Below are 15,663 nucleotides of genomic sequence, written 5' to 3'. Positions count from 1 at the left end.
ACGTGGCAAGAGCGGTTGTGGCACAACCCTTGCGTGAACTGACACCAGTTCATTGATTCACCTAGCCCAGCAGAAATTACTTTAGCTGTAACAACCACACTGCTGTATGAGTGGAAGCCCTTTTTATCAGTCCAGAGCTCTCTGATTCAGGTAGTGTGGGGCTTATTCAGGTTATGATTGACTCAGAGTGACGCCTGAGGCATTAGCATTGCTCCCACCTCCCCCCCCCTCCCCCCGGGAACCCTATCCCAAAGCATCACAAGACATCAGGCCAAGAATTCCCCTCCGCACATCAAGCAGCATAAGGACGCCTCCTTCTTCCAATGCATAAGATCTCTTCATATCGTGCATTGTACTGTATTCAGCGTTCCCCTCACCGCACAGTCTCCGTCCTCAGATCCACGGGCCAACTCGGCAAGTCCACCCCGTTACCCCGCGTTCCCACCGCATACCCAAGCTCGACCGCCGCTCCCTCATACTGCGCGACCGGCTGCACCACCCGAAATGTCGCGTTAAGCGCGGCCGAGCGACGGTTCTCAAAGAAGTCTGGCTGGAAGAGCGTCTGTGCGTCGTGCTGGTGCAATACTTTCAGCATCTCTGGCAGCAGGTAGGCATGGCGTGGTAGTGGCGGAAGACAGGCGAGCCGTGGCGCTTTCACAATTTGGACCAGACCTCGAGGCTGTAGGTGCCGCACGAGCGAACCAGCCATTGAGCGTAGTAGTCAAGGGCAACCTGGGTGAGCCTCTGGTTAGAGCTTGCAGGGTGCAATTTTCGGAAGGCTAGGTCCTACGTCAATGCCATAACTGCCGCCGTAAGAATCTCAATCCGAATAACATATCATTAAGCACAACCAGAGCTAACCCTTAACACACTGTTGCCTGGACTTACCGCAACTCCCCCACACATACCACTTCCAGCTCCGAACCTGAACCCATCTATCCCCATAAACTATTCAAGCTTGCTTGTCCTGGAGGAACCAAGCTGTCCAAAGCGAGGAATGGCATCCTGCAACCTCAAATTAAGTTCAGACACAGCCGCCTCGCCACCCTTAGACTCGCGAACCTCCATCTGGAAATTGCCGAGAGAGTATGACTGCACCAGCAACTTCTTGGTAAAATGACCTTGAATCTCAGCCGCATAACCCTTCAACTTGCACAGTAGAGCGACCACCTCGGGGGAAGCCAGCACCTCATCATGGCTGTAGTGCTCGACACTGTATCTTCGCAGCGGGATCGGAGCCCTCCTCGTTAAAGATTTGCGGTACATGAGCAACAGTCTCCTTAACCTTGGGCAGGGCGTGGAGAACATCCAGCACAAGCTCGTGCATGAGGCCCTTGGCAAGGCCGACCGGTGAGTAAAGCCCGTTGAGTCCCTGCTCAGTAGCGTTGTCGACGAACCCCTGCAAACCCCTGCACCACGACAATCACAGTGTCGCCTGCGAAGTTACAGGGTTCTTACACAGCATTAAGGAAGTCCTCGCCGTCGGAGAGGACTGACCCGAGCGAGAAAGGATGTCCTCGTCCAATTTGGTCCCCCGGGCTTCCCCTATGCTGTGCAGGCTGCGCGAGGCTGGCCGGGGGGGCCAATGCCAATGGGTAAAAGAGATGGTGAAAAGGGAAAAAACATACAACAGAAGGGATTCGCTGGTGGTCACCCACCCAACTACTAACCTCCCGGCGTGTGGCTTGAGTACGGCTGAGCGGACGGGAAGCCCTATTTTCCACACCCTATGGTCGTATGTACCAGTATGCTTTAGTGAGCTGTATATATAGTGAAACTTCCATCAATTCGGCGTAAAGTGATCCCAATTTCGTGGCGACACTGGCCAATACTGACGTATACTCGGGGTCGGCGTCGGCGTAGACGACTGCGTTGCAGCCCTTGCGGCGGAGGTGGGCGTGGGGTTCGTTCAGCGCGGAAACACGAAGGGGCCCGAAGGTCTGGGTTGTGTCTCCTATCCCCATGACTTGTAGGGTGAAGCACAAGGTGCAGGATATCTGGACCAGTTTTCGAAACATTGCCATCAGGATATGGGGTGGCAAGTCCTTGGGCTTTCAGGAAGCACCTTCATAGCTAGCCGCAATAGGCGGGCTCACAGGGGCCCCCGGGGCCCGCCGAGGTTAAGAGGAAACTTGAATCGAATTGGATTGAAGCAATGGCATTGGCATCGTGGACTGTAGATTCTATCTAATTTTGCGATCACATAAAGCTGCCCAGCAAGATTGCGCCTTCGTTGTAGGCAACAGACAATGGCATTGTCAAAGATTGGAACAAATGACGAGCATAACAATGTCACTGTTGAAATTGGCGTCCTCAGGACATAATATGTGTGGATCAAACAAAGGCAATAGAACAAGGAACGCTCGGATACTCCTCTGAAAGAAAACACTCAATGCTCGACTTTGTAAGCTTGGTTATTGATTTATCCTTTGTATGTCTTAAAGCCGCTTACTGTACACAGATTCGTTTACCGTATGCCAGTGATACTATTAAAGCGGGTCCATATCTGCAATCTGGTATCTAGTCTCCACTACCTCAACGCGCAGTTCTTCCGACGCGATCCTCATCACTGCTTTTCATCACACATCATTTACTCTCTCATCATCCTACAAGATTCATTCCTTGCTAGAACCGCAAAAATGAACCTTCTGGGTTTCCTCACTCACCTTACTCATAGCATGGGTATCCTACTGTTGTCTTTTCATAGCATGTATGCTCAAGAGCGAAATCGGGAGATAAAGGACCGTCAGAAAATGCTCCAGCGGCAAATTCGAGAGCTCGAGTCTTAGATGGGAAAGATGACCGAGGTGTTGGCTCCGGTTGAAGCAAAGAATGAGCCGCTCCCTGAGGGGGAGAATGATGAAGCCATTCTGTTGAACTACTCCGGAGATGAGGAGGAAGAAGACTGATGAGTCGACCTGTCCCTTACCCGCAGATCAGCGCGCACTGACTTGATGCCTGGATCTAGGAAGCAAGAGCTCTTTCTCTAACAGGGAAACCTGACTCTTCACCGACGCTCGTGTTTGAGGTCTTTTCTATGTTTAGAACGTCTGGATTTGTCAACTTTCCTATCTTAACGCCAGTCAAAATATTAAAATGACTGATTTATACTCACCTTTTCCGTATGGTGTTGCCTTTATCACGTAGACCAAGGGGGACATAAAGATAAGAAGTGAATGTTACCATATGGAGAATCGAGGTAAGAGGCGCATAACGTGGTGCGAAAACTGATGCCTTCTGGGATTCCGTTATCTATTGATGCAAGTGATAACTGATCTGTTTCATGTTTCGCTTACCTAGACTTCTAAACACCCGGCTGTCTGGTTACTGAGCATTGACGCTTTTTCAAGCAAAGCAATTGATACTAGTTCTGAAGTCACTGAAGGAAGCGCAGGAAAACACGATCTGATCTCTCCTTTTTGCCCGTTCGCCGAGAGCCTAGGGTCTCAAAGCCGGACTGTCAAGCCAAAAACGTTCTGGTTCTGCATCATGTTTTCTCTTTCCAGCTAAACGACAATTTTGTTTCGTGCTTGCTTTCTTGCTTCTTTCGAAAGCATTTTGCATGTAGTGAAGCACACGGAATGCCTCCTAGGCGTCCTCATCTGTACACAGTAGAGAGAATACGGCTGATCGGGAAATTATACGCAGACTTAATGCCAACAGGAGTACTCGACCACGGCGATCGCCCTTCCATTGAAGTTCATTAGTTCATAAGCTACATAGAAGGGTCTTTACAGCTCCAGACACAAAACAATTGATACTAAGGCTTGACCGCAGTCTATTAGACGCACTGTGGGAATCAGCATCGCAGGATGCGGCACTCTTGTCGGCCTCAAATGTCATTATCTGTTTCCCTCTAAGTGGTAACCTCCAGTTTCCTTATTCACTCTTCTTCTCTTTTCAAAGAACCATAGAGATATCCAGGCATGCCCTTGTCGTAACATTTCCTGAGCCAATGAAGTTTAGTAAGGATAGATCCGCGATCTTCGGGCTTCAAAGATAGTCTGCTGGAGTGATTTGGTGGAAAGATTCTTATTCTATACAAAGAAGTTGATAATATTGTATTTATCTCCGCCACGATTCGCTTTGAGCTCCAACACAAGACAAGTATCACATCCCATTCTATATAACCCTGCATCAAGATTATGACCATCACCTACAACAACACAGCACACCCTGCCCTACAGAACCAGCAAACCGAGACTCAAGTCCGACTCTTGAACCCCCCGCTGCAATCCCGCTGGCAAAATGCCTTCATTACACCTGTTCTTCAATAACATACGAGCGGCATTGGTCGCCGCCGACAAGGCCGTTTCGAACGGGTCCGGCTCGCAGGGCTTCCGGCAGGCCCGCGATATTATCCGGGTCGCCTCGGAGCAGGTTTCGAATTTCGAGAAACGGGTCCTGGAACGAAAGGAGACGGTCCAGGAACTTGAGAGGGCGTTGGTTGACCTTTCGGCTGATAACATGGCCTCGGCATTGGATGGCGCCAACGAGGTCCTCCAGATGGTATTTCAAGCCTTAAACGGAGTCGGCTCGACTTTTGCCAGCGAGGACACGCCCCTGCAGGGCATCCAGCAGGCCCGCGATAAGCTCCGAGACGTCATGGAGAAGGTTTTGAGAGTCGAGGTACTGGTCCTGGAGCAAAAGGAATCACTCCTGAGACTCGAGAGGACGTTGACTGATGCTGCAGCAAAAGCGTCATAGTGCTACCGAAGACTATCTCATTAGTACTGAAGTGATGGACTTCTGCCGAGGCCGTGCGCCAATGGGGTTGTCCCGATAATTTTTCAATGCTATTTTCTTCCGACTTGCTGCTCTAGTTGATCTACAGTAAGCCGAAGGTGGGCTCAATATAAATTCTTCTAGATATCATTATCTGTACAAGACTTTATGTAAACATAAGTAAAGTACTAAACTGTATACAAGAGATTAGTTTTGATTCAAATCTCGAGAGATACATATAGCTCAGCGTCTTACCAATTGGTGGTCAGAGTATATATGATAGATTATCACAATTTCGTGAGAATAGTCCTTGGAACAGTTTGTGACCGTTTGTGGGGTTAGTAATGAGAACACTTTATCGTGAGATTATGCAGTGTAGCTCCGCACAAGACACTGCTGAGATTCACAATTTTGATCAGCAAAGCTTCAGCCAGCCACAGTATAAGATCTAGGTCTGCGGAGTATGACACAGTGGGAGGATAAACTTAGAACTCTTTCGAATTATCTTCTTTTCTTCTATTCTCAGCTGAGATTTTTCTTTAGTTGAATGATTGGATTCATCTCTTTTTCATCCCTCACATGGTGCGCGGCTTGAGTAAAGCTGAGCAGACGGAAAGCCCTACCTTCCCTGTGGTTGTATGTGATAGATTTGTCTTCGATACTATTCGCATTGAATGGCCGGGACTGTGCTGAAAAAAGCGACACCGAGCGCTACTCAAAGACCAAGCTACAAGGACTTACTTTGTTTTGTGTATATGCGACAAGTTCCCAAAGTATGATGATGGTGCTGCTGGATTGTGTCCACAAATAACAAAGGATTCTATGATGCTTTGTCTTTTGAGTCTGCATTCAATGATCATGCAATTGTTGTTGTATTCTTCTTGGTCACTGACAGTTCAATCTCGTCTATATAAACCCTTTCAAAGCCGCCCGTCTCGACGGTTCAACACCTACAACCACAACCACACTGCAGACTACACTCTCTCTAAAACTGCTACCATCAATCCTGCACTAAACCAATACCGTTTGACTTTCAAAATGCAAGAAATGGACTCCGCCGACTCTCTTGCTGAAATGCAGAAGCGAGCCTTAAAGGACCTGATGTACAGCCTCCTGAAGCAGGCGCTGCACCACGCGCAGACCAGGGACCACATGGACATGCTCGAGTTTCAGAACGAGGTGGAGAAACTTAAAACAGTCCTTCAGGACGGCTTGCAGAGTCTCGCGGTTATTGAGGACGTGCTTATTAGCGGCAGAGACAATACACCGGAGTCGGCCTAAGGAGACTTTTCCTTGACGCACACCGGAGCTGGTCGAAGAGGACTTCACTCACCGGGCTCGTCACCACCGTCCGAGTAGCTGAGGAAGGAGAGGGTGATGGTTGTGGGCTTGGCCGCGGCCGCGGTTGCGGCTTAGGAGGCCCTGGGATCCAGGCCAGTATGCATTCGATAGCACGCTGGCTTATAAGGCCTTTTCTAGGTTGTCTTATCTTGATGCCTCTCAACGTCGATATAGACACATGATAATCAAATATATCCAATACAGAAAAAGAAAAAACAATCTGATTTTATATATCCATGTAGGCTTCTTTCTACCTTCTCTGCTACACAGTAATGGCCAATCACGGGAGTTCATAGCGCGTTAGTCAGTATATCATATTCCCTGTTACATTTGTCAGAATTTAGAGTCTAACAGAGAGTCTCGATGTAACACTGTATGCTTCTACTCTTATTTTTGGGTGAGATAAAAACCAAGGGAGGAAATAGATGGCCGGTATTATGTGGAATTTTCTCAATACCAGCACTATTATTTCAGTTACAAGAAAAGCTGTTTCTCGACATATTCCGTGGATCTCTGAAGTTGATACAGAATGTCATCTGTTGCTTTTATGTAGTTATAGCGTATGAGAATTTCAATGGAACAAAAACCGGACTGGGGTTTTGTTTCTCATATACGTAAGAAGATTATGAACAACTTATTGCCAATGCGTGGCCTAGGCGTTATGCCTGTTTTCTTCTTGTAGACAGATGGTGAACAGCCTTACTATTTGATAGGCATTTAAACCTCGACTTGTCGACGTAACAGGGAATGATAAAATGATGCGCATTCCTTCAATCATAGCAAGTCATGTTTATTAGCTGATTTCTTGATTCGCTCAGGTATCTTGTTACTTGAGAAATAATAGAGCTTCTAGTTGCCTCCCAGGTCACTATGGAGAACGTCTTATCTGGTTTACAGCACAAAGCTGAGGTATTTCCAGATATTGCTCTCACAAAGAACCCGTAGACAAGAACACGGTCAATATGATACCAGTCTATGCTTGGATTGTCTACCCCATCACGATGAGACGTCTTATCTTGTTCAAAGTACAAAGCCGGGGTGCCGCCCGATATTACTCCCTACATGGCTTTTCCCAAGAATACTCACACAATGACAAGATCAACAAAATACCAGTCTATTGCAGATTGAAAGACTCGTTCAAGCTGGTGAAAACATCGAGTCAAGATAAAAGTTCCCAGTCTATGACAAGATTGACGCCAGAGTGAAAGCCAAGTGAAATAAAGAAATTAAATGTCACAATGTCTTGTATTCCTTATCGAGCCTTCAAGAGTACCCAATCCATTGTCCACGGTTATCTCGAACGGGAATCATAGGTGTCATTCTCGTCTATTTAAAGGATTCACTCACCCCACCCATCTACTGCCACCCACTGCCTTCAAGCTCAACTTGCGCTGCTATCGACTGCACGGAGTTAATCCTGCTATCATACCAACCCAGAAAGCGTCCACCGTTCCGCATAACCTCAAAACCACAGACATGGAAAATAGAAATCTCACCAGCCTGGATCACATCACCAAGATGACCACACTTCTCAAGAAGATGTGGGAAGAAATGTATGTGGAACAGTGCCTGATGATTCTCGGGGCCAAACCGTTGAGTGACGAGCAGAAGACAAGAGAGCTCGCGGAGGAGTTCCAGACGACTAAGTCGGTTCTCGAACGGGGCTTGCGGCTTGCGGCGGCAATGGAGAAGACGCTGGAGGACTTGCAGCATGCGGCGGCAGCGACGGAGAAGGTGCTGGAGAGTGTTGACGCTATTACCGCATCCACCCAGGGGTTGGCGCTGGATCACAAACCGGGTCTCAATCCCCTAGGCAATCTTCGGTTTGCCACCGCACATATTGAGCAGGGGATCCACTCTCTGTTCACGTCGCAGGCGTTGCTGTTAGTTGCAGCTTACGATGATCCCGATATTCTCCGTGCGCTCAGGGAACAGATGCAGGCGACTGCACTCGTCTTCACAGCGGCCTTGGAGGGAGCGGAGATGCTGGAAAAAGGGCTGAACTCGAACATCGGCGAGCCCGACTGGCATGAATGGATCACACATTCAGATCGAGTCCAACGAGAGGCGTTGAGGGACAATGCCGAACCGTCGCAGTAAATCGGGTGCATATCGCATCCCTCTGATTTTATATGCTAAGAGCAGTATTTCTGAATAACAATCGCTACAATTTGACTATCAAACCCTCTTATTTTGTGGGACTCTGTAGAAGTGAAGTTGACATGTTAGATTGTGAAGTTTTAATATGCTTATAGAAATTGTATCTGCGTTGGCTCGTATTGTAGGCCCATTGTGATACTACCTCTACGGCTTCAGAAGTTTTAAGCTTCAACATTGATAAATGTGTGGGTTCCAAGACGGTATTTAGTTTAGAGAAATAATCGATTACTATTGACAGATAAATCTCACATAAACCCATGTAAGGCTAATATCGCCTACCCTGAGTTGTACTATCATCTACCCTAAGTCATTCGGGATCAGGATATTAACCTTGCAGTTATCTTCATAGTAGTGCGACAACTCAGCAAAAAATCGTATTCATATGGTATTCAATAGCAACATAAGGTTTGTGCAAATGACGTATACTCCAGGCCAAACCATAACATACAAATTCCTCCAATCTCGTATGTGCATACCTCTACCACTTCTCCTTGTGACGTGCCACGAACTCCTTCCATGAGGTGGGCTTGTCACTCTCATCGAGCAGCGCCCGCGAAGGAGCCAGAGACTCGCCCGCATAGTAACCCGGGTCCTCCAACAGGAGAACATTCTCCAGAATCTCCTGTGCCATAGGGGCCGCGAGGAACGACTTGAACACATCTCCGGGGATAGTCGCCGTCTGGGCCTTGTGGCCCGTCACCTCCTCAAACTCCTTCACGATTCTGCCAGGAGAATAGTAGTCGTCGGCAGCCAAAATGCGTTGGTTGACGGACGATGGGAAGTGCTTGATCGCCGCTTTCACGAACTTGCCTGCAGCCAATCCATTAGAACGGGGCCCTTTCTTTGACAACACCGGAAGCACCGGAAAAAAAACAAAGAAAGAAATTAAAAAAAAAAAAAGGGTAGATAAGTAAATAGGATCTTACCGGTATCCTCAGCGGGATCAAACAGCGGCACCTGCGCTTTCTCCATATCCACAGGCCAAGCCAAAACATAGTTATCGCCTTGCTTGTTCAGCATCTCGAAGAAGTTGCTCATGTACAGCCCCGCGAGCACAAAGGTGGCGGCGATGCCGCTGTCCCGGATGTACTGCTCGATCTCGGCCTTGCCATCGAAGTGGCTGACATTGGGCAGCCTGCCGTTGCTGATCTCCGTGACATCGCGCAGTGAGGAGAAGATGAGGTGCTTCACGTTAGCAGCCTTGCATGCGTCGGCCACCGCCTTTCCCTGGGACACTTCGGTTTCCCGGCTCATTGTCTCCCAGTAGTCGGTCACCAGGAAGACGGTGTGGGCGCCAGTGACTGCGGGGAGTGCTGCCTCGGTGGAGGACATGTCGGCCTGCCGAATGGAATCAGTGGTTGTTCTGCGCTGGGGATGGGATGGAGAGACTCAACCGTGACGAGTTCGACGCCCTGGGCAGCGAGGGCCTGGGCAGCGGGCTTGCTGGTGTCGCGAGTGACTCCGCGGATCTTCCACTCCTTCGACAGCACGGGGTCGGCCAGGATGGACTTGACGACCGAGCCACCTTGGTTGCCTGTGGCTCCGAAGACGGTGATGATTTGGGACATGATGAGACTTAGTGAACTGGTAAGCAACGGGGAAGGAAGAATTGATCTAGGAGATTGTGGCTGGTTGATGGTCTTGTTGATTCTGATTTCTCTTCGTTGAGCCAGACGGAAGGCTATACTTTTTATACTTTCTTTAGAGCATCAGTGTAGCCTGATGTGATAAGTGTAGATGTCATTTTGCGGGCTAGATTCTGAGTCAGCTCGTGTTCTCAGCCTTGCAGCCTCATGCAATCCAGCTCCTGCAGAATCCCCGCCCGACGGGGTGATTGGTTAGTCAGACCCCCCGATCAGCGCAACTAACCGGATACGTCATGAATGATGCTTACTCTGGGTCCGATCCTTTAGCCTGAAACCTCCCTAGTATAACAGCAGCTTACGCTCAACAACTCAACAATCCTTCCAAGGGGGCCGAAACCCTTCCTTTCTTCCTTCATTCCATACTCCAAACTTACCACCAATCACACCAATCACACCACCAACATGGCTTCCAAACTCACCAAATCCATCGCCATTATCGCCGGCGCAGGCCCCGGCACCGGCGCCTCCATCGCCCGCCGCTTCGCCCAGACCTACCCTGTCGTCCTCCTCGCCCGCCGCGCCTCCAGCCTCGACCCTCTCGTCGAGCAGATCACCCAAGCCGGCGGCACCGCCATTGGCATCCCCGCCGACGTGACCCAGCCCGGGGCGATGGAGTCGACGATGCAGCAGCTCGAGCGCCAGTACGGACGCGACCATTTCACCGTCGCCGCGGCGGTCTTCAACGTCGCCAGCAAATTCTCCCGCTCCGCCTTCTTGGACTCCGGCGAGGAGTTTCTGGCCAGTCTGGAGGCGACCGCGCGCGGCGCTTCGAATTTCTCCAAAGCCGTGCTTCCGTTCTTGCTGCGTGCGGTGGAGGAAGGCCCGCAGGGGCAGCTGCCGCCTACGCTTGTGTTTACGGGTGAGTTCTAGCAACATATACATACGTAAACCTCCGGTCGGTTGCATTGAGCCACATAGAGGTCTTTTTTTTCTTCCGACGCCCGTAGAGAATATTGCAAACTCTGGGGTGCTGAACTGCCAAGCTGACCCAAGCTGACCGTCTCGGCCCGCAGGCGCAACGGCTTCCTTAAAGGGAGGTTCCGGGCTTGGCTCCTTCGCGATGAGCAAGTTCGCTGTCCGGGCTCTAGCGCAATCGCTGGCGCGCGAGTTCGGCCCCAAGGGGGTCCATGTCGCCCACGCCATTATCGACGGGATCATCGCCACGGAGCAGACCAAGGAGTACTTGGCGGACAAGCCGGACGCGAAGATCGATCCCGACTGGGTGGGTGTTTGTGGTTGATTGTTGTTTGTGATGATTGGACGTGTGCTAATCGTGCGTAGATCGCGGAGGCGTATTGGTTCCTGCATAGTCAGCCTAGGTCTTCTTTTACGCATGAGCTGGATTTGAGACCGTATTGCGAGACGTGGTGATTCCTTTCTGGTGTTAGCGGGGTGTTCCTGTGTTGAAGTTGTCGAGAACAGGATTCTTGCTGTTTGGTGGTATATGTCGAGGACTTGTGCTCGTTGAGATCCTAGGCTTGGTCTGTTGATTGGGGCCTGCGGGCTATAATTCTCACCGCATTCGCCTACTATGCGTGGACATCAGGGACATTGTACGCAGGCGAATATGCCATGCAGCTGCGTTTGAATGCACAGTAACTCAGATGAGCGCAAACTACTGTACCTACTCCCTGACTACTGCTACCAGTAATTAATCTTCGATTCAACACTCTACAAATCGATGTTTCGCGACAGTCTACCCTACCATGCATCCACCACACCATCACGAGCAGCTTCAGAACATTAAAGCAATCCATTCGCTAGGTATCATCACCCTGTCTCTCAAACAAACGCCCTCTCAACCTAATCGCCCGGCACAAAGAGCTGAGACCTAAACCTTCTCCCCGATCGTATCCGCCTTCGCCCCCAAGCCGACCCCCTTAGCCCCCAACCCCACCACCTCCGCATCCACCACAACCCCCTCCCCAGTCCCACCAGTGACAGCCTCATCAAACTCATCCCAATAATCCTCAGGCTCCTTCCACCCAGCCCCAAGGCCCACCCTCTCCGCCCCTCTGGGCCACCAAATCCAACACATCCCCGCAAACACCGCAAACGCAATCAGCAACCCCACGGGATACGCGACGAAATAGAACCGCTGGATCCCCAGCGGCGCAGACACCCCCATCTGCGACAGGAACCCATAAAAATTCGGCGCGATGGCGATCACGTACGCCCCGAAACCGCGGAGGTTAATCCCATAGAGGTAGTAGTAGATGCCGGCGGGATCCGCGGTGTAGAGTTCCGGGATGTGTAGGTGGCCTCGCCGGATTAGGTAGTAGTCGCAGATCAGGATCCCCGCGATGGCGGAGAGGAAGATTTGGTAGGAAGAGAGGAAGGTTATGAAGATAGAGGCGGTCGCTAGGAGGTACCATGGGCAGATTGCGAATGAGAGGACTTTCAATTGTGGATGTGGTTACTTAAGTAGTTTGGTATGTTTTGTGGGGGGCGGGGGGCTTACTGGCGCAGATGAAGAAGCCCCGTTTGACGGTTATGTAGCGGGGGCAAAGGGCGGCGATATCGTTGCCTGCTCTGCAGGTTGTTAGTTTGCTTTAACCCCTATGGAGGAAAGTTTGGGGCTGAACTGGGAGCATACGGGATGGAGTTCTCGAAGATGGCGGAGAAAACAGTAGAGTAGATGAAGGCAAGGGATATAAAGGCGCAGGCGGTGCGGTTGCCATGGGTGTAACGGTCGCCATCCATCAACTTGTCGAGGAAATTGAGAGGGTTCCAGATGAGCTAAGTATAAACAATCAGCAACATATACATACACCTTCACTAGCCTGGGAGAAAAAGAGGCACCTCTCCGAATATGCTCTCACTCGACCCGGCAATCACATTGCCCAGCACCGCAACCAAAAGCCCAGACAACGGGAAGCTGATGATCTGTCCCACAAGCACGTCGCTGGGCCGGCGCGCATATCGCTGCAGGTCCGCTGCATTCGAAATAAAGGTGCCGCAGCTGGCGAGGCCCAACCACAGGAATTTGCAGATCAGCCAGCTCTTCTCCGCTCCGCGCACAGACGAGGACGCCCGCAGAGCGGCTGGCGATCCCCCTGCGAGTGCCACAACCCATGCCAGCATGGCCAAGGCCCCGGCGTAGTAGACAACCACTTTGATATAGACGAGCTTTTTCATTTTCGGCACCGGGACGACAAGAAAAGCGCAGTTGATTAGCCGATCCCCTGTTAGTCAAGAGTTCATCCGGACCCCCCCCCCCCCCCCCAAGAACCTACCAATAGACCACAAAGCAGATCATTTGCGCCGATGTCAGAGCCGACTTTGGTCCCATCTTGTCCGGAATATGCGCGATTGAGGGGAAGATAGCATGGAGGAACACACTGCCTGAATCAGCCACGATCACTCCACCTCACATCGACACACTCACTATAGACACTGCGCGCCCTGGGTCATGTTAACCCCGTTCCACACAATAGACATGACCGCGCGATTGAGGGTCGGCCACAGCGCACCCCAGACCCCGAAGCTCGAGCGGCAGAGCACTGGATACGGGATGCGATACATGGCCCCTGCACGCCCGTTGATCGCCATGAGACATCCTGCCATGAACTGCCCGCCGAAGGTACACGCGATGCTCTCCCACATGGTCAATCCCATGGTCATACCCGTGGAGGCGGCGTAGAGGTTGCTGACGTTGGCCACGGCCGAGAACCAGAACATCACGTAGGTGAACTGCGTCCATGTCCGATCTTTCGCGCGAGTGGGTCGGATGGAGTCATTGTCGAGAGTCTCTACAGGTCGCTCGTTGCCATCTTGATCGACACTCTTGACCAGCAGTCGCCTGTGCAGGGTCGAGAGTAGCGGCGACATCTTGTCAACGATACCAACCAATTTCTTGCGCGGCGTAGTGAGAGGGTTAAATAGCCGCACTGCCAAGGGGTCTCGCAGGGATGGTGATACGACGGTAGATAAGAGACTGGGGATGACACCCCTGCCTCCTCCTCCTCTGGTCAATCTAACGTTGATAAGTGGCGCACGCGACCGCTTCAACTTGGCTAGGGCGTCTTATCGGCTGTATCGGCGCATTCGGCTTATCAGCAGCCAAGGCACATTGGCGCTCTTGGAAGGCAGAGAATCATCGATTAGGCGATATCGCGCCCTGCGGAGTGGTGGTTGCTTGGCGGGGCGGGGTTCCCCGCGCCTCTTTAGACGGCAACAAATACCACCAGCACATGCATGCAGCTCGCTTTCAGCGTGGCAAGTTCCAAGCCTTTCACCTCACATTCACCGACCGGCTAGACCGAGGCAGGTCCGTAGTGCAATTCACTTTGACTTCAGAATGACGACGGACGTCCAATACACCCATGTCGAGCTGCTGACATTGAATGGACCGGAGTACCGTCGCGTATCGACGGCCCCTCCTCGTCTGCCCACGGAAGATGAGATCCCAATCATCGATCTCAGCCCGATTGACAACGATCTCCAGGAACGCAAGCAGATTGCTGCTCGTGTTCGTGCTGCTGCAGAGAACACGGGCTTTTTCTACGTCAAGAATCACGGCATTCCAGAGGATCTCATCCAGGCGGCTTTTGCTCAGGCACAGGCATTTTTCAACCAGTCGGAAGCAGAGAAACAAAAAATCGCCTCCTCCAAGATGAAACAAATGGATGGGTTCCATGGTGTTGGAAGCACTCAGATCAACAAAACCGAGACTAAAGGTCGGTCAATCATTTTTGTTCCCACCGAACTAGCAAGTCAGGGATCGCTGATCCACACCACAGACCGCAAGGAGACCTTTTCACTACGGTACAACCCGCATCGCGACCCACAGGTCCACCCCGCAACCCTCCCCGCCGAGGACCAGGACAATGCGCTTTGGGACGGCACCGCCCATCTCCCGGGCTTCCGCGAGACCACCACCGCCTTCTATCAGGCCCGGCTCGCCCTCGCTCGCAAGATGATCCGCATCTTCGCGCTCGCCCTCCACCTCCCGGAGGACTACTTTGACGAGCTGGTCACGCACCCCGGCGCCGATGGTCTGTACGTGCATTACCCCGGCACGCCGGACGCCCCGAGTCTCAGCGACGCGGAGTTGGATGTAGGGATCGGCTCGCACACCGACATCCAATGCGTCACCCTGCTTTGGCAGGACAACTCCGGGGGCTTACAGGTCCTGTCCGCCAACGATGAGTGGCTGGACGCGCGACCGGTCCCCGGCACCCTGGTGGTCAACATTGGCGATTTTCTGCAGCGGCTGTCCAACAATCGCTTCCGATCGACCGTGCACAGAGTCTATAATCGGCAGACCACGTCGCGATACTCGATGCCGTTCTTCCTCGGCTTCAATCCCGAGTCGGTGTGTCGGGTTGTGCCGTCTTGTGTAGACGACGAGCATCCGCCGCTGTATGAACCGATCTCTTGTGGTCAGGTAAGCTCTGTTCCCCTTTTCAGATGTCATCGTGTTGCTTCTGCTAATTGGTTGTATAGTGGCATCGTGATCGGCTGGCTTTGGCGCAGGGGCGGCTTGTTCGTCCGTGAATTCCGTTTACCTAGTTCTACGATTATCGTTGGTAGTCATCAATCCTGCTTGGCTGCTCAGTAACGTGTCACAAACTGATCTTGGTGCATAGATTGGTGCCATGAAAGAGACTAGTTCAGCGAAACTTGGAGGCCGGAAAAATAGATTTGGGGAGCGGGGCCAATCAATGTGTCTTTTCCTTTTCCATATATGGTATTCAGTATCTCATCAATTGGTATCTTACAAAAGTGATTCGGCGATATAGAAAATGATTCCGGTTGATGTCGTACCTTACTAGATTGAAAGAGAACA

At 51.3% G+C, this 15,663-nt stretch overlaps 8 protein-coding genes across 8 annotated transcripts; 4 read left to right on the top strand and 4 right to left on the bottom strand.

Annotated features, from left to right (window-relative positions):
• Positions 1 to 373: 373 nt before the first annotated feature.
• Positions 374 to 709, bottom strand: BP01DRAFT_380957 (uncharacterized protein; the record flags this gene model as incomplete). Its single annotated transcript, XM_025577264.1, has 1 exon — positions 374 to 709. The coding sequence occupies one exon, from the start codon at positions 707 to 709 to the stop codon at positions 374 to 376; it is 336 nt and encodes a 111-aa protein (XP_025433094.1).
• Positions 710 to 883: 174 nt separating this feature from the next.
• On the bottom strand, positions 884 to 1,964 carry BP01DRAFT_390235 (uncharacterized protein; the record flags this gene model as incomplete). Its single annotated transcript, XM_025577984.1, has 3 exons — positions 884 to 1,206; positions 1,265 to 1,409; positions 1,837 to 1,964. 3 exons carry the CDS (start codon positions 1,962 to 1,964, stop codon positions 949 to 951), a joined length of 531 nt encoding a protein of 176 aa, XP_025433093.1. The 3' UTR covers positions 884 to 948.
• Positions 1,965 to 4,248: 2,284 nt separating this feature from the next.
• Positions 4,249 to 6,006, top strand: BP01DRAFT_380955 (uncharacterized protein; the record flags this gene model as incomplete). Its single annotated transcript, XM_025577263.1, has 2 exons — positions 4,249 to 4,706; positions 5,652 to 6,006. The coding sequence occupies 2 exons, from the start codon at positions 4,249 to 4,251 to the stop codon at positions 6,004 to 6,006; spliced, it is 813 nt and encodes a 270-aa protein (XP_025433092.1).
• Positions 6,007 to 7,584: 1,578 nt separating this feature from the next.
• On the top strand, positions 7,585 to 8,166 carry BP01DRAFT_380954 (uncharacterized protein; the record flags this gene model as incomplete). The annotated part of the gene is made up of 1 exon (XM_025577262.1): positions 7,585 to 8,166. One exon carries the CDS (start codon positions 7,585 to 7,587, stop codon positions 8,164 to 8,166), a length of 582 nt encoding a protein of 193 aa, XP_025433091.1.
• A 384-nt stretch (positions 8,167 to 8,550) lies between these two features.
• Positions 8,551 to 9,925, bottom strand: BP01DRAFT_336615 (NmrA/HSCARG family protein). Its single transcript, XM_025573251.1, has 3 exons — positions 9,621 to 9,925; positions 9,153 to 9,564; positions 8,551 to 9,036 (listed from the first exon to the last, which is right to left on the bottom strand). Exons 1-3 carry the CDS (start codon positions 9,792 to 9,794, stop codon positions 8,705 to 8,707), a joined length of 918 nt encoding a protein of 305 aa, XP_025433090.1. The 5' UTR covers positions 9,795 to 9,925; the 3' UTR covers positions 8,551 to 8,704.
• Positions 9,926 to 10,198: 273 nt separating this feature from the next.
• BP01DRAFT_354907 (7-alpha-hydroxysteroid dehydrogenase) lies at positions 10,199 to 11,545 on the top strand. The gene is made up of 3 exons (XM_025574560.1): positions 10,199 to 10,731; positions 10,886 to 11,094; positions 11,154 to 11,545. Exons 1-3 carry the CDS (start codon positions 10,275 to 10,277, stop codon positions 11,241 to 11,243), a joined length of 756 nt encoding a protein of 251 aa, XP_025433089.1. The 5' UTR covers positions 10,199 to 10,274; the 3' UTR covers positions 11,244 to 11,545.
• A 28-nt stretch (positions 11,546 to 11,573) lies between these two features.
• Positions 11,574 to 13,703, bottom strand: BP01DRAFT_372459 (uncharacterized protein; the record flags this gene model as incomplete). The annotated part of the gene is made up of 7 exons (XM_025576732.1): positions 11,574 to 11,605; positions 11,808 to 12,269; positions 12,334 to 12,404; positions 12,469 to 12,611; positions 12,675 to 13,001; positions 13,117 to 13,213; positions 13,261 to 13,703. The coding sequence occupies 7 exons, from the start codon at positions 13,701 to 13,703 to the stop codon at positions 11,574 to 11,576; spliced, it is 1,575 nt and encodes a 524-aa protein (XP_025433088.1).
• Positions 13,704 to 14,026: 323 nt separating this feature from the next.
• Positions 14,027 to 15,578, top strand: BP01DRAFT_354906 (isopenicillin N synthase family dioxygenase). The gene is made up of 3 exons (XM_025574559.1): positions 14,027 to 14,551; positions 14,615 to 15,261; positions 15,321 to 15,578. The coding sequence occupies exons 1-3, from the start codon at positions 14,173 to 14,175 to the stop codon at positions 15,369 to 15,371; spliced, it is 1,077 nt and encodes a 358-aa protein (XP_025433087.1). The 5' UTR covers positions 14,027 to 14,172; the 3' UTR covers positions 15,372 to 15,578.
• The last annotated feature ends 85 nt before the right edge of the window (positions 15,579 to 15,663 follow it).

Source organism: Aspergillus saccharolyticus, assembly GCF_003184585.1.
Source record: "Aspergillus saccharolyticus JOP 1030-1 unplaced genomic scaffold BP01scaffold_8, whole genome shotgun sequence".
Classification (NCBI taxonomy): Eukaryota; Fungi; Ascomycota; class Eurotiomycetes; order Eurotiales; family Aspergillaceae; genus Aspergillus; species Aspergillus saccharolyticus.
This window is presented reverse-complemented; position numbering and strand designations above follow the sequence as displayed.